This window comes from Squalius cephalus, assembly GCF_949319135.1.
Source record: "Squalius cephalus genome assembly, chromosome: 19".
Taxonomy (NCBI): domain Eukaryota; kingdom Metazoa; phylum Chordata; class Actinopteri; order Cypriniformes; family Leuciscidae; genus Squalius; species Squalius cephalus.
This window is the reverse complement of record NC_137140.1, coordinates 28812672-28829443: the sequence shown is the minus strand read 5'-3', so window position 1 is coordinate 28829443 and position 16772 is coordinate 28812672. Positions and strand designations below refer to the sequence as shown.

The 16772-nt window shown below is 36.7% G+C and overlaps 1 protein-coding gene across 2 annotated transcripts; it reads right to left on the bottom strand.

Moving 5' to 3' along the window:
• Positions 1–236: 236 nt before the first annotated feature.
• Positions 237–9693, bottom strand: LOC307147509 (uncharacterized protein). Of its 2 annotated transcripts, XM_079852260.1 has the most exons (16): positions 9436–9693; positions 8327–8431; positions 7763–7838; positions 6451–6607; positions 6329–6374; positions 6176–6234; positions 6008–6043; positions 5861–5913; positions 5516–5648; positions 2384–2601; positions 2245–2290; positions 2041–2106; positions 1876–1935; positions 1345–1433; positions 954–1048; positions 237–815 (listed from the first exon to the last, which is right to left on the bottom strand). In XM_079852260.1, exons 1-16 carry the CDS (start codon positions 9470–9472, stop codon positions 781–783), a joined length of 1311 nt encoding a protein of 436 aa, XP_079708386.1. In that variant the 5' UTR covers positions 9473–9693; the 3' UTR covers positions 237–780. The 2 variants fall into 2 exon arrangements, 1 of the variants encoding a protein (XP_079708386.1); XR_013819319.1 differs by lacking the exon at positions 2245–2290 and having other exon boundaries at positions 238–815; positions 9436–9662.
• Positions 9694–16772: the final 7079 nt, after the last annotated feature.

Genomic DNA, 16772 nt, shown 5'->3' with positions numbered 1-16772 from the left:
TTCGATGCGTACAGGAATGGTTCAGACCTATTGTGTGAACCGGCTCAACTGATTCATTGAAAGGAATCAAGTCAAAAGAACGATTCGTTCTTGGTCGTAGGAGAGTGAAGTCAGAGATAATGAACAGAGGTAAATCCCCAACCCAAGAGCGAAATGTGCTTCAAATTCAAAGTCACAGATAAAGGCCACCAAACGTGATATTGATTTCTTCATAAAAAAATACTGCATAACAAATTAAGGATGTTTGCTTTTTATTTTTACACTTAAAATATTCTTAAAAACATCTTCTGCCTCGATGGAAGTATAAAATATATATATATCGAGTTTCAGTGACATACATTTACTTATTTGATTAGAGAACTTGAAAGAATGGAGAATGTTAATTCCTTATTAATTGTATGACAATGTGTCTTTGTTTTACATGCATAAATAAATACATCAAATATATTTTCAATATTCTTGGACCCCTGTGTGTGCATTTAATTTAGTGGTAATTCAAATTTCTTGTTGTTTTTAATGTGTTTTAAAATAGTTGTGTATTATATAACAGTGACAAAGTAATAAATGCATGAAATCTGACTGACTCTGTGTTTCATGTATTTCTATCAAAACAACATAGCACAAATACAGGGTATTATAATAAGGTTTTATCTATCATATATACTCATACAAACAATAAACTATAATGTTATAATACATTAGAATATATGACAATACATAGTGTTAAAAAACATGATGCAAACTACAAAACATGTCCAGTCCACTTAAGTTCTGGGTTTTTCATACAAACCATTCTGTATGTTTAAACCCAGCAGCTGTGGGGGGGGGGGGGGGGGGGGTGGGGGGGGGGGGGGGGGGGGGGGGGGAAATACACAAATTACTTGTGGTTGACGTTTGAAATACGAAACCTTTTATTACTTTAACACTGTGAATTAAGGTGGTTTCAAACTCACCTATACGGTTAACAATCTCTTCACACTCACTACTTGTGGCAGCTTGCAGGACCACACAGCAGAAGCCTGTTGGTTTTCCTGCCTGTGGTGAATCCCTGAAACCAATTAAATGTTTAGTACTGAATGTCCAAGAAAAACCAAGTTCAAAAACACAAGCCTGGAAGGAAATATGATGAAGATAAATGGTAATTTAATACCGTAAACTCATAATCCGCCATTTATTCAAATTCCAACACCCTATCAAATACTGAAAGCCTGACTTTAAAAAAAAGAAACATTTGATATTTCCGGAAAGAAAGCTTGACATAAAACAGCATGCCATTCATCTAATTTGAACTACTTATATATGAATAGACATCTATTATACAACTGTTTCTCAAAGTATACTTACAATAAACAGAAAGCAAAAATGGTTAAATCAGGTTGGCTTCCAAACCTCCCAACACATGATATCTCAGGGAAGTGGTGTTGAAACAGCTCCTAATCAAAAGGAGAGACTTCGGCTTAAAATTATACACCTTACATAGTTATTAGGGCTGTCAAACGATTAATCGCGATTAATCGCATCCAAAATAAAAGTTTGTGTTTACATAATATATGTGTGTGTATGGAGTATAATTATTTTCTATATATAAATACACACACATGCATATATATTTAAGAAAAATGTGTTATTTATATATAAAATATTTATATATAATATAAATTATATATAATATAAATATATATTCACAGTATATACATGCAAATATTTCTTAAATATATACATGCATGTATGTGTATTTATATATAGAAAATAATTATACACCGTACACACACATATATTATGTAAAAACAAACTTTTATTTTGGATGCGATTAATCGCGATTAATCGTTTGACAGCCCTAATAGTTATACATATCTAACACTGAATAATACAAACCTGCTTATTGGACTTCTCTATGCAGGTAAGATGAGTCTCCTTTACATCCAGCAGTACTTCCTGTATGACAAAATCAGAGAGAATGCATGAAAAATCATACAGATGTCACAACTAGCTTACATATATCTCTTTACATAAAACTCACTTGATTAATTGTAGATGTACCTTTCTTGCCTGTTTGCTCTCCAGAACCTCAGGAATGGCATGCTGCAGAACCTCCTTACCTCCACACTTAAGATTAAACAAAAATAACATTGATATTCAATAATCACACTATTTAGGATCACATATTGACTCAAATAATACACATGCATGGATTAAAGCGAAGCAAGAGCACCATAAAGAGAGATGTTTACACAACTACTGTACCATTCCTATGTTTGCTTTTCCTAAGAGGTGTACAGCGTACAGGATCCTGTTAATGAAACACGATCAAACAGGCCAGACTGTTTATGGTATTTGTGACTAATACAATTGCAAACACGCGTGAAGTCTTTATTGAGAGTACCTGCCGTCTTTCATACACTGCGTCTGCCCTCTCTTCTGGCCCGCAGTTCTGTCCTGCTGAGAGGAGGGTTTTGGGCCAAACCGAAGGGAGGGTTTTTCCTGTTTGAGTTTCCGTAAGTGTTTGACCAGCGGCTGATAGATGGACCCATCTTCTCCTCTCCAATGTATAAAGTGAATGGAAAGTGGCTGACCCTTCAGCTTAGACAAAACCACACCTGCCTTTGGAGGGGGGGAAAGTGTGTGTGGCCTGTCAGTCAGATATTGGTCTTTACAGTACCTTTGTTGATCTTTTTTTTTCATATTTGCAGAGACATATTTTAAAGTCGCAATGTAATAGAAGTAGTGACAGATCTTTTATACTATACTGTATTGTGATTAGGGCTGTCAAACGATTAATCGCGATTAATCGCATCCAAAATAAAAGTTTGTTTTTACATAATATATGTGTGTGTACGGTGTATAATTATTTTCTATATATAAATACACACACATGCATGTATATATTTAAGAAATATTTGCATGTATATACTGTGTATATATATTTATATTATATATAATTTATATTATATATAAATAACACATTTTTCTTAAATATATATGCATGTGTGTGTATTTATATATAGAAAATAATTATACACCGTACACACACATATATTATGTAAACACAAACTTTTATTTTGGATGCGATTAATCGCGATTAATCGTTTGACAGCCCTAATTGTGATGTACATCCGAGTGATTATCGGATTATCAATTATCGACTTGCATCAGTTGTCGATTGGACCTTGCGGTCGACTAAACTGATACACAATTACACAAATGATACACATGCATATACGTTCACAATAAGATCAATAACAAGTATTTGGAAAATAGGGTGAATTTTCATTTCATGTCAACTTTAAAATGCTGGTGCAAATCAGATTTGAGCACTACACAACTTTAATTTAGTCTGTTTGTCACATTAGTTGTGAAAATAAAAATACTGTCATCAATTATTTACTCTCATGTTGTTCCAAACCCATAAGACTTTCGCTCATCTTCACGACACAAATGAAGATATTTTTAATGAATGATATTTAATGTCTCTCCATTGAAAGTCTAGTCACCCAAAACATTATAAAACATTCATAAAGTGATTGTAAAATAAATCCATTTGAATCAAGTAGTTTAATCCAACTCTTCTGAAGAGACACGATTGCTTTATATGAAGAACAAATTTAATTTAGGCTTTTATTCACTCACAGACATACATAGAGCACCCACAATTTATTTTACGATCTCTTTATGAACGTTTTGAACTGTCAGAGTTTTGGGTGAGCAGACTTTCAATGGAAGCACAGAAATCTCACAGATATACACTCACCTAAAGGATTATTAGGAATAGGAACACCATACTAATACTGTGTTTGACCCCCTTTCGCCTTCAGAACTGCCTTAATTCTACGTGGCATTGATTCAACAAGGTGCTGAAAGCATTCTTTAGAAATGTTGGCCCATATTGATAGGATAGCATCTTGCAGTTGATAGAGATTTGTGGGATGCACATCCAGGGCACGAAGCTCCCGTTCCACCACATCCCAAAGATGCTCTATTGGGTTGAGATCTGGTGACTGTGGGGGCCATTTTAGTACAGTGAACTCATTGTCATGTTCAAGAAACCAATTTGAAATGATTCGAGCTTTGTGACATGGTGCATTATCCTGCTGGAAGTAGCCATCAGAGGATGGGTACATGGTGGTCATAAAGGGATGGACATGGTCAGAAACAATGCTCAGGTAGGCCGTGGCATTTAAACGATGCCCAATTGGCACTAAGGGGCCTAAAGTGTGCCAAGAAAACATCCCCCACACCATTACACCACCACCACCAGCCTGCACAGTGGTAACAAGGCATGATGGATCCATGTTCTCATTCTGTTCACGCCAAATTCTGTCTCTACCATCTGAATGTCTCAACAGAAATCGAGACTCATCAGACCAGGCAACATTTTTCCAGTCTTCAACTGTCCAATTTTGGTGAGCTTGTGCAAATTGTAGCCTCTTTTTCCTATTTGTAGTGGAGATGAGTGGTACCCGGTGGGGTCTTCTGCTGTTGTAGCCCATCCGCCTCAAGGTTGTGCGTGTTGTGGCTTCACAAATGCTTTGCTGCATACCTCGGTTGTAACGAGTGGTTATTTCAGTCAAAGTTGCTCTTCTATCAGCTTGAATCAGTCGGCCCATTCTCCTCTGACCTCTAGCATCAACGAGGCATTTTCGCCCACAGGACTGCTGCATACTGGATGTTTTTCCCTTTTCACACCATTCTTTGTAAACCCTAGAAATGGTTGTGCGTGAAAATCCCAGTAACTGAGCAGATTGTGAAATACTCAGACCGGCCCGTCTGGCACCAACAACCATGCCACGCTCAAAATTGCTTAAATCACCTTTCTTTCCCATTCTGACATTCAGTTTGGAGTTCAGGAGATTGTCTTGACCAGGACCACACCCCTAAATGCATTGAAGCAACTGCCATGTGATTGGTTGATTAGATAATTGCATTAATGAGAAATTGAACAGGTGTTCCTAATAATCCTTTAGGTGAGTGTATATATTCATTTGTTTTTCAAAGATGAACGAAAGTCTTATGGGTTTAGATGGAATGACATGAGAGTGAGTAATTGATGACTGAATAATAAAAAAATTGGTGAACTAACACTTATTGTACGGCCTTAGAAGTCTTGGAATATAGCGCACAAATGATATGAATCATTTGAATAACTTTAATGGTACTTTAATCATGTGCAGTTAATATTATCATTTACATTTATGTATTATCATCCACTTCGTGGAAACCAGCAGCTTGAACATTGTACCTAACATCTCTTTTAGTGTTTCCCAGAAGAAAGAAAATAATATGTGGTTGGAACAAGTAAATGTTTACATTTTTCAATTAACTTTTCCTTTAAAGCGTGATGAACGAGTATTAGAATAAGCAAACACAATGGGAACACAGAAGCTTATCATGATTATTTAATCAATTCAGGCAAAGCAGAGAACATATATCAGGCTGTCTGTAGAAGCAATCTAATATATATTTATGTTGGAATGTTGGGTCATGCAGGACACATTTTATGGGTATGATTTATTCTGACCTGCCCATTGCTAGCATTCCTCAGGGATATCCCATTGATTTCATCAATGATGTCACCAGGCTCGGCAAACATATCCGCCTGAGCTTGACTACCCTGAAGCAGGTCCAGCACAAACACACGTCCATCTAGGTACCTGTAGAAAGAAATATGGGATATGAATAGGAATACCAACTAGGAATATTTGCTGTTCAATCTACTAGACAATCAAAAACTTGCATTGTGTATTTGCGCACGATTTTTTCAACACAGACAGCAAAAGGGGGATCAGAATGTGAACAAAAATTATTGCTAAAATGACGAACAAATGCAGCATTCAGAATTGAAAAGACATGCCGACATGCTAACCTGAGCACCATTCCCAGCTCCCGACAGGGAACAGCTTCATAGATTTGACACACCTAAAACACAAGCAAGGTTTGCAACATGCAGTTCAACATTACCTCTTCATGCACATACAGGCAAATGAAGCATGTCAGAATATTAAGATTGTACCGGGAGCAGCCAGCTTTCATCCAGGAAACTGCAGTTCTGAGATTAAAGTCACAGAGAGGAAGCTCCCAGTAAAAAACGACAAATTACAGCAACAAATCTCAAATTTAGCACATTGTATACATATCATACTATATAATATAGTGATAATACAGGCTTAGTGGTTCATACCTCAATACTGATCTCAAAGTTCATTTCTGATAACACCATAGACAGTGAAAGAAATGGTTCTGTTTGGAAACAGTTGGGATACTATTTACAGCAACAACAACAAAAAAAAACACAACGGCTAAAGTTAGATGGTTTGTGAAACCAAAAACTCACCTACAAACTCCTCATTTCTAAGAATAGAAATGTTAGGGCAATACCACTGCAAAGAAAAGAAATGATGTTGATTATTCTGTAAAAGACGAGATTCAGTCATCACTCTGTGAGTGTCCACTAACCTCGATTACTCTGTTTGTGTGCAGCAGGTGTTTTACTACATTTCCCAGGGTTCTCCTCATCAGCATGAGCCGTATGAAGAAGCGTCCTCGGCCTTGAGATGTAATGAGTTTGCTGCAGGCTGTGGTCTGTTGCACTGCCAAAGAGACTGAACTCAACCTTCATGGGCAGACAGAACATCCTGATCATTAAGATGCACTTAAGCACAAAAATTGTGGTTGTGATAAATCATAAGGTGTTATTTTTAAAATGTGAGCATTATGATGTAATATATATTGTTATTGCGATTATTAGAATAATAATTTAAGAATGACAAAAACAGCAATTTCAGATTTAAAATACCTCTTTTATTTATATTACTCCATGTTTTATCGTTTTAAATGTTTCAAAATCCTACATTACTGTATATGTCCTGGATTTAAAGGTAGGGGAGGAAATTTTCAGAGAGGCTAGCAATAGCGAGCTAGCTTTGAAAGCATGGCTGCGTCCGAAAACTGATAAATGCTGCCTTCGGAGGATGCATTACAAGGTAGGAAGGCATCAAGACACGTCTGAATGCAATGTTAGTTGCACTTCCTGTCTCCTGAGATACCTTTATTTGATCGATTTTTGAAGGCAGCATAGATGTACCCTTAACTGCCTTTGATATCCCACAATCCTGTGCTTTACATTCTGTGACATCTGAGCTAGAAAAATAACGATGGCATCTGAAAGATGCGGCTGGTGGTCAGTTTGTGTGTAAATGTACATTTATGATAATTGTTTTCCCCTTATGGTGTCATTTCTAGCGAGAAATTACTATTGTAGTCATTAAATATTCACTTAGTTTTCACCAAAGCTCACTCTATTTTGTTGTAGATCATTAAACTGTTACGCTGACTCAGAAGTCTGTCCGAAATCAGTTTTGTTATATACTTTCATGCGCAAACACTGCCTGCAAAGTCATTGCCTGATAGGGCAAGTCAGCTGACTGATGACGTGTGATGTCTGCGCGAGCAGGTACGCGGAGGTATGGAAATACGTTGACAGGCATGTGGGACATCGTATCATTGCATTCGGACCGAATACAATGATTGGACAAACATTTTATGGTCCTGTGCCTTCCACAGGCGATATATAAATACATTTTAGACCACTTAACTTAGTGATTGCTATCAGGATGTGAAGAGACTTTCAACCAGCATAACAAAAAAAAACATTTCTGGATCCCGGATCGCCTACCCTGCCTTTAATTAGACCTTGAATCCCAGATTTTCTTTCACCCTATAGTAAATTATGCTAAAAATGAGAAGCAATGAGTGCATAAAGACTCACCTGCCACATGTGTCGTGCTGTAGAAGCTGTTTGAAACAATGCCAGTAATCTCTATGTGCTAAGCTGAGAACAGGCTCTAAAAACATGAATGACATGCAGCATTCATTATATATTAATACTGTCCTTTACATGCACTTTAATCTGCTTGTATTTTATTTATTTTTTTATCTAAGACACAAACTGCTACTAATAATTATATAATTAAAATTAGCCTGGAATGTTTTTGCATGCACTTGCTGGCTGCTTTTCCTTTCACTATCAATCAGTTTATTGTGTACAACTACTTTGAAGCATTTAAGCTTAAACATTCAGGTCAAAAGGTTATAACGTCATGGGAAACATAAATTAAGTTAAGTGTGTCCAAATTTCTAAAGTATATTGTCAATAGACACATCCTTGTTGTTATCTCTAAACAGCAATTAATGTCATCCTATAATGTGTATGTATTTTCTCACAATGTGTGCCAGGTGTAATAATGGCTCATATTTGAGTTTGCGCCCTGTGTTTGCTGACAGGACAATGTGCAGGTGTACAGGAGAGTGTGTGTTGGTGTGTGGCTCTCACGCTGTAGTCCCTTTTGCAGTATAAGTTCCAGGAGCTCACAGCAGGATGCCAGGTGTGGGTTGGAGTCAGTCACAGTGCCCTCCGATTTCAAATTCAGAATGCACACTTGGAATAAACAGAGAGGATTATGGTTAATGATTAGTTTTCTGTTTTTAACCACAAAATGTAATGAAGGTACGTGGAATAACCCTTGCATCATTAAACCAGATCAAAACAACACACACTGGCATATTTGGTTGCCAGGAGGAATATGATAAAACGAGATGGATCTGGAGCGGAGAGAGGAAATTTCTGTAGCTGCACTCATATACGCTGGTCCAGACTGGCTTTTGCTTTGTGTGTTTTGGTTGGTTTTTAGACTAGCAGAGAGAAATGTGTTAAATATTGACAATATTCCCTATTGTAAACAGATCTGAGTTAAACGGCTTCTCGAACAAGAAAAAAAATGGAGGCTGGGACTTGATTTTGTCATTTGTCATTTTGACATAATTGATCGTTGTGGTTTGCTATTGCTGCAAACTCACTTGAGTGACAGGTTGTCCCGCCCTTGCGCCATTAAACAAGTCATCAGAGAAGAGATGTTTTGGTTAAAGATTACGAGGGCACATGCATTTAATTAACAATAATGATGTGTTCACGAATAAATCATTTATAATAGCCAAAATGCCGCAATAATAAATAAAAAAAATAAGAATAGTCAATTTTGATTTCATGGTGACTTTCTCCCCTATTAGCACGGCTACTCAGTATGAATACTTATTAGACAAATAGGCTACTTAGTATACAAATGTTAGTTAAGACACGTATTTGGCTCCCGAGATTTACAAAAAAATGCGGAAAATAACTCAGACTATGAGCAGCAATCAAAACATCCTCTCCAGTGTGACCACTTCATATTACAAATTCAAACCGGGTGCGCAAACCAAGACAAGTATGCTAGCTATCTATTTAAATCTCCCAACAACAGGCTCTGCTAACAGCTCTCAGACAGCCTTTCATCATCTGTTGCGTGACCAGAACAACTGATCAATAACCATAAAACAGCACATCGAAGGTCAGATACAGCCTCTAATATGCGTATACGATGATATATGGGATATGAAACCTACCTTTAAGTGTTTCGATAAGCGGGTCTTTTGCTGGCATTATTGCCAACGCGCATATTCCGCCACACTTACAATGACAAGCTAATGCAAATAACCGTCATCAGAGGTTTGTTTCTTCAAGGTTGCTTCATGAGTGAAATGTGAAGCACGTTCAATGATGACAGTAATACCCGTCATAAATGTAGCTACATTAAACAGTTTATCGCCCCTTTATGAACCCATGTGATAGTATGGTGGTGATGATGAAGATGATGATTATCTGAGATGAATTCAATAAATCTACTCAACCAAGGGCGTAACTTTGGGTCTACCATTGGGGGGGTTAAACTCGCGGCATATTTATTAATTAATTTATTTAATAATTTTCTTGTGTAAAAGGTAATTTGCCGTTCCTGTTTTAGAAATACATTGTGATACTTTTACTGATTTAGGCTACTTAACGTAAATGCAGATGTTCACTTGACTATTTATGCCATAATGACACAGTAGTTAAATTAAGTGTTTAAGCACTAGCCAGCAGTGGCAGCTTCCACTTAACTGATTTTTTGTGTGTTCAATATCTTATAAAAAAAAATTAAAAAAAAAAAATTAAAAAAAATAACTTAAAGATTAATCAATTGCATCACTGTATTGGCACCTACATGCAGCAAATGTATTATGCACAATTCAACTCTCAATATTACACAATATAGGGTGGCACACTGGAGTGCAGCTTGCACCTTTATTCTGAACAGATTTCACATATTGGTGGGCATCACCAAAACTCACCATCCACTAACAAAATCTTTAAAGTCGGCATGAAATCAAATTTGACAAATCTTCTTTTTATATGTAATATTGTAGAGAATAACAAAAACGTATATACGTTCAACAAAAATAATAAGAGTAGCTTATATCTAAAACAGATTTTTACACTCTCAGTTGTGAGAACAATATCCTCATACATTTTTTTTTTCTGTAGCCATGCACATATATCCATCACATCTCAAATTATGTAGGCTATTGTGCTTGGACATTTTATATTTTAAATATACATATACAAAATATACAGCTCCTGTCTTGGCTAAACTAAATGCTTAATTTCTGCATAATAATAAAAAAAAGCCACTTGGTTGGAATTTATTTATTTAGTGATGTAAATAACTCTAATTAATGTTATTTGTCTTTCTTTCTTTCATTTAAATCAGTACAATATGCATTGAGAGTTTCTTTAGTGTGCTGTTGGGCCTTTGTTTAACAACAGTTAACATTTAGTTTTCTTGTTATTGAGAAAGTCTTAGATACTAATTGGACCTACTTCACTGGAGGCACAAGTCTGCTGCGAGGCAACATCTCTGTCCAATTCACTGAGCATGCTTTAACTTACAAGTTCTTCCATTAGGACTGATTGGAAACATTCGGTAAAGGACGACAACTACCAGTTACGTCCCAGTGTGGTGACTAAAATGATGGAGCTTATGAAGGCTGTTGCAGGATCTTTAAGCAGAGCTTAAAGAGATAGTTCACCTAAAAATGAAAAATCTGCAACTTCTGTTTCATACCAACTTTAATAATTGCAGGGTTAGAGGTTTAAAAACAAACTCAGAATGTAGATCAATAAAGCACTGCATTTTAAACACTGCAATAAAATTGCACAAGCCAGTATAAACTATGGAAACACATTGCCTCAACAGTGGATTTGATTGGATAACTGGACTAACCATTAGACCAATTTCATTGCACAGCATCTTAAATGTTGGAAATGCTGAAAATCAGAATGATTTGATGACCTCCCAGAACTGTCTCACACGATTGTGTTCACAAACACCAGTATCCAGACACAAGGTAGCATGACAGCGTTTATTGCGTTTCATCTGCACGTTCTGAGACTCAAGTCTTTTATGATATATGATAAAAGAACCACAGTGGCTTCCATTTTATTGCAGATATTTTGCACCAATTTCCCAGAAAGTGACGATTTTGTTCTCGAACACATGGGATGCAAACAGTGTTCATGAATGGAACAAACTTTAGATGGAAACATAGCTAATGTGAACACTGTTTACTGCTGACAACTTCCACTGAGACAACATCAACAGCTTTCATTTAAGCTGGATCTTCTCTTTCCCCTTTTGCCCCCAGAGAGACAACAAGATGAAGGAGGCAAATATACAGCTTGTTTTATTTTCTTTAATAAAACAAAAGCAGTATTTCAATGAGAGTATTCAATGGAACAGTGTGTACTAAAACACAACCAACACCAGACAAAGAACTAAATGAACTGAAGTGCTTATAAATACAAGATAATAAACTCAAATGCAAACAGGTGGGATTTAATTAGTCATATAATGAAAAGCCATGGTAACTGGTAACCAAAATCACATACTTGGGATACGTTTACGTTTTCCCTTGAGTTTTCCACGTACATTGTCAAAACGATCCCCATTCACACAGATCCGCGAAAACTACTAAAAACTCTGTATTCTGCTGCCAGGCCATTAGATGGCGATGAAACAGTAGACTGAACGCATAATACGCATGTGCATGACATCATCGTCTTCAGAGATTCACGTTTTTTGTTGTTTACAAGGAGACCGTTTTCAAAAACTTGCACTTTGAAAAGTTTGCATTTTTGGGCACCCAAAACGCTGTTGTCGTGTAAACTGTAAATGAACGGCCAAAACGCATAAAAAGTTTTAAATTTTTAGGTGAAAACAGTGTCGTGTAAACAGCTCCTTAGTAGGCGAAAAATAGTATGTGACAAAACAAGTACGTCCGAATTCACAGTACTCACAATACACACTACTTCCAGCAAGATTCTGAAGTGCATACAATGGACACTTTACTATCCCATGAGGCCACAGAGGGGATTTGTGAATGGTAGTGAAGCGACGCAACTGATTCTGAAAGGTCACATGGCGAATGTACAGTAGTACGTCCAGATTACGTTTATACAACACAAACATGGAACGTAACGTTACTTTTTTAGCGGTCATGATGTAACCAATTGTTCAAAATATGTACCTACTCAAGAGAGTATGCGATTTCAGATACAGCCTCAGACTGAACATGACAATCTGTACACACTTAGATGTGTCATCGTTAGAGAGACACCCAGTAGCCTACCTCCTATCAACATCAGTTAAGTTATCTCATGCCCCTGAGAGGTGAGGCAGAAGAGTGGCGCTTAATTGGTGACATTGTATTTTCAGGAGAAAGCCATTAAAAATGTGTTGCGGTTGATACTGTGAAAATGAGACACAAGAACAAACTAGAAGAGGCCAACTAACTGTCAGAATTGAGCCATTGAGCATCAGAACTACAGTCAAGAGTTTCAACCTGAATACTTCACATGCTGGTTTTATTTAAGGAATGTTTTTTAATGCATAATTCTGTTTAGCAAAAGCTGATTTAATAAATAATAGAAAAGAGTATGTTTTACAAGAAAATATACTATTTCAGTCTTTACATTTTTTAATTCAATTCAATGTGTTACTTGCCACCCATAATTATTTGTTCAATCGAGCATTTTTTTTTAAGTGAAAATTGTTTATACACCAATTTTTTCAGTGTATGACTTAAAGGTGCAATAGGTGATCTGGGAAATGCTAACTTTAGCCTGCTAGCATTGAAAGCATACGAAGCCACCCTCCCTGCAAATCGCCATACAAAACCACACTTCCTCCGAACGCGCACAGACCAGAAGCGAGACGACCAGAGACAACTTTATTGGATTACAATATCATCGGTGAGAAAACTTCAATTACCACAACAACGAACGTAAACAACTGTTTGCCTGCCATTCTCGCGCTGTCTGTACACTACAGTATGACATATGATGTTTGCATGAACAGGCTGCGCAGTGGTATGCAAACGCACGTTGACTGATAGGGAACGCATGCTGTCATTTCATTAAGACCAAATGTAATTATTGGATGAACATTTTATGGTCCTACACCTTCCACAGATTATATTTTTATAAAAATATATTTAGACAGCTTAACATAGGCCTAGTGATTGCTATCAGGATATGACGAGACCAGCATAACAAAACAAAAACAAAAAAAAATTCTGTAGAGAATCACCTATTGCACCTTTAAATCATTGTATGTCCAGTGATGCAGTGTTGTTATTTTTAACTGAAACTATTAAAATAATTTAAATAAATCAATAAAATAAAAATATTAGATGAAAAACTTATAAAAAATGGTATGAAAAAAATAGAAATTAGTAATAATTTAAATTAAATTACTAAAAAATATATATTAATACTGAGTGTTTTGTTTTTTATCGACAAACCTGGTGCACTAATATGTCCTTGCTTTTTAATTGAAAATACACTCACCTAAAGGATTATTAGGAACACCTGTTCAATTTCTCATTAATGCAATTATCTAATCAACCAATCACATGGCAGTTGCTTCAATGCATTTAGGGGTGTGGTCCTGGTCAAGACAATCTCCTCAACTCCAAACTGAATGTCAGAATGGGAAAGAAAGGTGGTTTAAGCAATTTTGAGCGTGGAATGGTTGTTGGTGCCAGACGGGCCGGTCTGAGTATTTCACAATCTGCTCAGTTACTGGGATTTTCACGCACAACCATTTCTAGGGTTTACAAAGAATGGTGTGAAAAGGGAAAAACATCCAGTATGCGGCAGTCCTGTGGGCGAAAATGCCTTGTTGATGCTAGAGGTCAGAGGAGAATGGGCCGACTGATTCAAGCTGATAGAAGAGCAACTTTAACTGAAATAACCACTCGTTACAACCGAGGTATGCAGCAAAGCATTTGTGAAGCCACAACACGCACAACCTTGAGGCGGATGGGCTACAACAGCAGAAGACCCCACCGGGTACCACTCATCTCCACTACAAATAGGAAAAAGAGGCTACAATTTGCACAAGCTCACCAAAATTGGACAGTTGAAGACTGGAAAAATGTTGCCTGGTCTGATGAGTCTCGATTTCTGTTGAGACATTCAGATGGTAGAGTCAGAATTTGGCGTGAACAGAATGAGAACATGGATCCATCATGCCTTGTTACCACTGTGCAGGCTGGTGGTGGTGGTGTAATGGTGTGGGGGATGTTTTCTTGGCACACTTTAGGCCCCTTAGTGCCAATTGGGCATCGTTTAAATGCCACGGCCTACCTGAGCATTGTTTCTGACCATGTCCATCCCTTTTTGACCACCATGTACCCATCCTCTGATGGCTACTTCCAGCAGGATAATGCACCATGTCACAAAGCTCGAATCATTTCAAATTGGTTTCTTGAACATGACAATGAGTTCACTGTACTAAAATGGCCCCCACAGTCACCAGATCTCAACCCAATAGAGCATCTTTGGGATGTGGTGAAACGGGAGCTTCATGCCCTGGATGTGCATCCCACAAATCTCTATCAACTGCAAGATGCTATCCTATCAATATGGGCCAACATTTCTAAAGAATGCTTTCAGCACCTTGTTGAATCAATGCCACGTAGAATTAAGGCAGTTCTGAAGGCGAAAGGGGGTCAAACACAGTATTAGTATGGTGTTCCTAATAATCCTTTAGGTGAGTCTAGATGCAAATGAGATCTAAGAGCTCTGGCAGATGGGAAGAGTTTGGTCTGTTCCTCAGAGAAAGCTATCATGGATGGATCATACAGATTTATTGTGCTTTTCTTGTAGCTTGGCTCTATAAATCACCACCCACTGCATTATTTTGCTAACAGAAGCTTGAAGGTGAGTAAATGGGAACAAAAATATTAATGGTCTAACTATTATCTAACGAACAAGATTTCTTTTGGGACACATTTCTTTACTGACTGCCTTAATTTTCCATGACTATCAAGTCTGTTTTGTGTCAGAAGGTCAGACCAATGTATGACTCCTATAGTGAAGAGCTAAATTGGTGACTGGCTGCAATAGGACTCATGGAGAGCAGAGGAGCATCATCATCATCATCAGTAGAGAGCCAGAATTGTTTTTGCCACTTCACAGCTGTCCTCTGTGCACATGCCAATCTGTTTGACTGCAGAGAGGCTCTTCAAGAAGAAGCTCAAGTATGAGACACTGGCACCAAAGTCTCCTGCAAAATTACACAGTGCATGAAGAGATTTTTAATACACATGAAGGTCAATAAAATGAACATATGCACACTCAGTGACCTGTTTCTTGTAGTATTACTAAAAAAAAAAAAAACTACTTGCCAGAATGGTAGCAGCTGCTACTTAACAGAGAAGAGGTCCTAAGAAAGATTTGCCCTCAGTCCTTTTTTAGCATATAAGCAGCGTCATGGGAAGTATAATATAACCACAAATCTGGTTAAATAAAGTCGTTAAATGAGGCTGCAATGCTGGGCTTTTTCCACTGATGGAGCAAATCAGAGAGCACATATTGCCCACAAACTCACTAAGCAACAGCTGAGCCTGGAGCAGCTACACACTTGAACCAGCCAACTGGCACATTCCCAGTAAAGCCAGATCCAGGGAGAACCAAGATTAGTGGATATTCTAGTGCAGATCTGTTTGATAACAGCTTGAATGATGATTCTATACACTGTTGCTTAGAAATCATCACAAAGGCCAAGACTTATTTTCAGTTACGAATCGTTTATTTATTCATTAATCGGCTTGTTAATTCTTTCTAGCATTTATGGTTGAGCCTAAGTAGAATACACATTCAAAGCATTATCTTTCAAATTCATAACATGCTTGACGTACCCAATGACCCATGAGACACAAAAGAGGTAGTGGTACAGATATTCTGTATGCGAGACATTTCATATAATATTGCAAACAAAGTCAACCTTTTTTCTTTCAGCTGTTGTCCATGAAAGACTGTAAATGTAAACAGTTTCAGAAAATTTGATAGGGGTCAATGACTAAATATATGAATTTATTTAAAATACACAAAAAATGCAATTCATGCATAGAATTACTTGAAAACCACCGTTCAAATGTTTGGGGTCAGCAAAATTTTTTTTTTTTTTTTAAAGAAATTGACTTATTTCAAAATTAAAAAATCTTACTGACCCCCAAACTTTTTAATTGTAGTGTACCTTTCCAATAAAGAGAATGTTTTTAATTTATGAATTAAAAATAATTTTTATATTTTTGGGATATTCAAATAATATCCTCAAGAACAAAAGAATGAATTTAAAAAAAATAAAATCGTATCAATCTTTTATTTCTATTACTTTATTTCTGTTCTAAAAATTAACAAAACTGCTTATTTGGAAATATTTCATATTAAAATATTTTAATACCAACAAAACAATACATATATAAACATTTATAAACAATACAAATATTTTACAAAACCATATGACCACATGTGCTTTAAACTAGGTTTTCAAAGACAATTTTGATTTATTTACCAT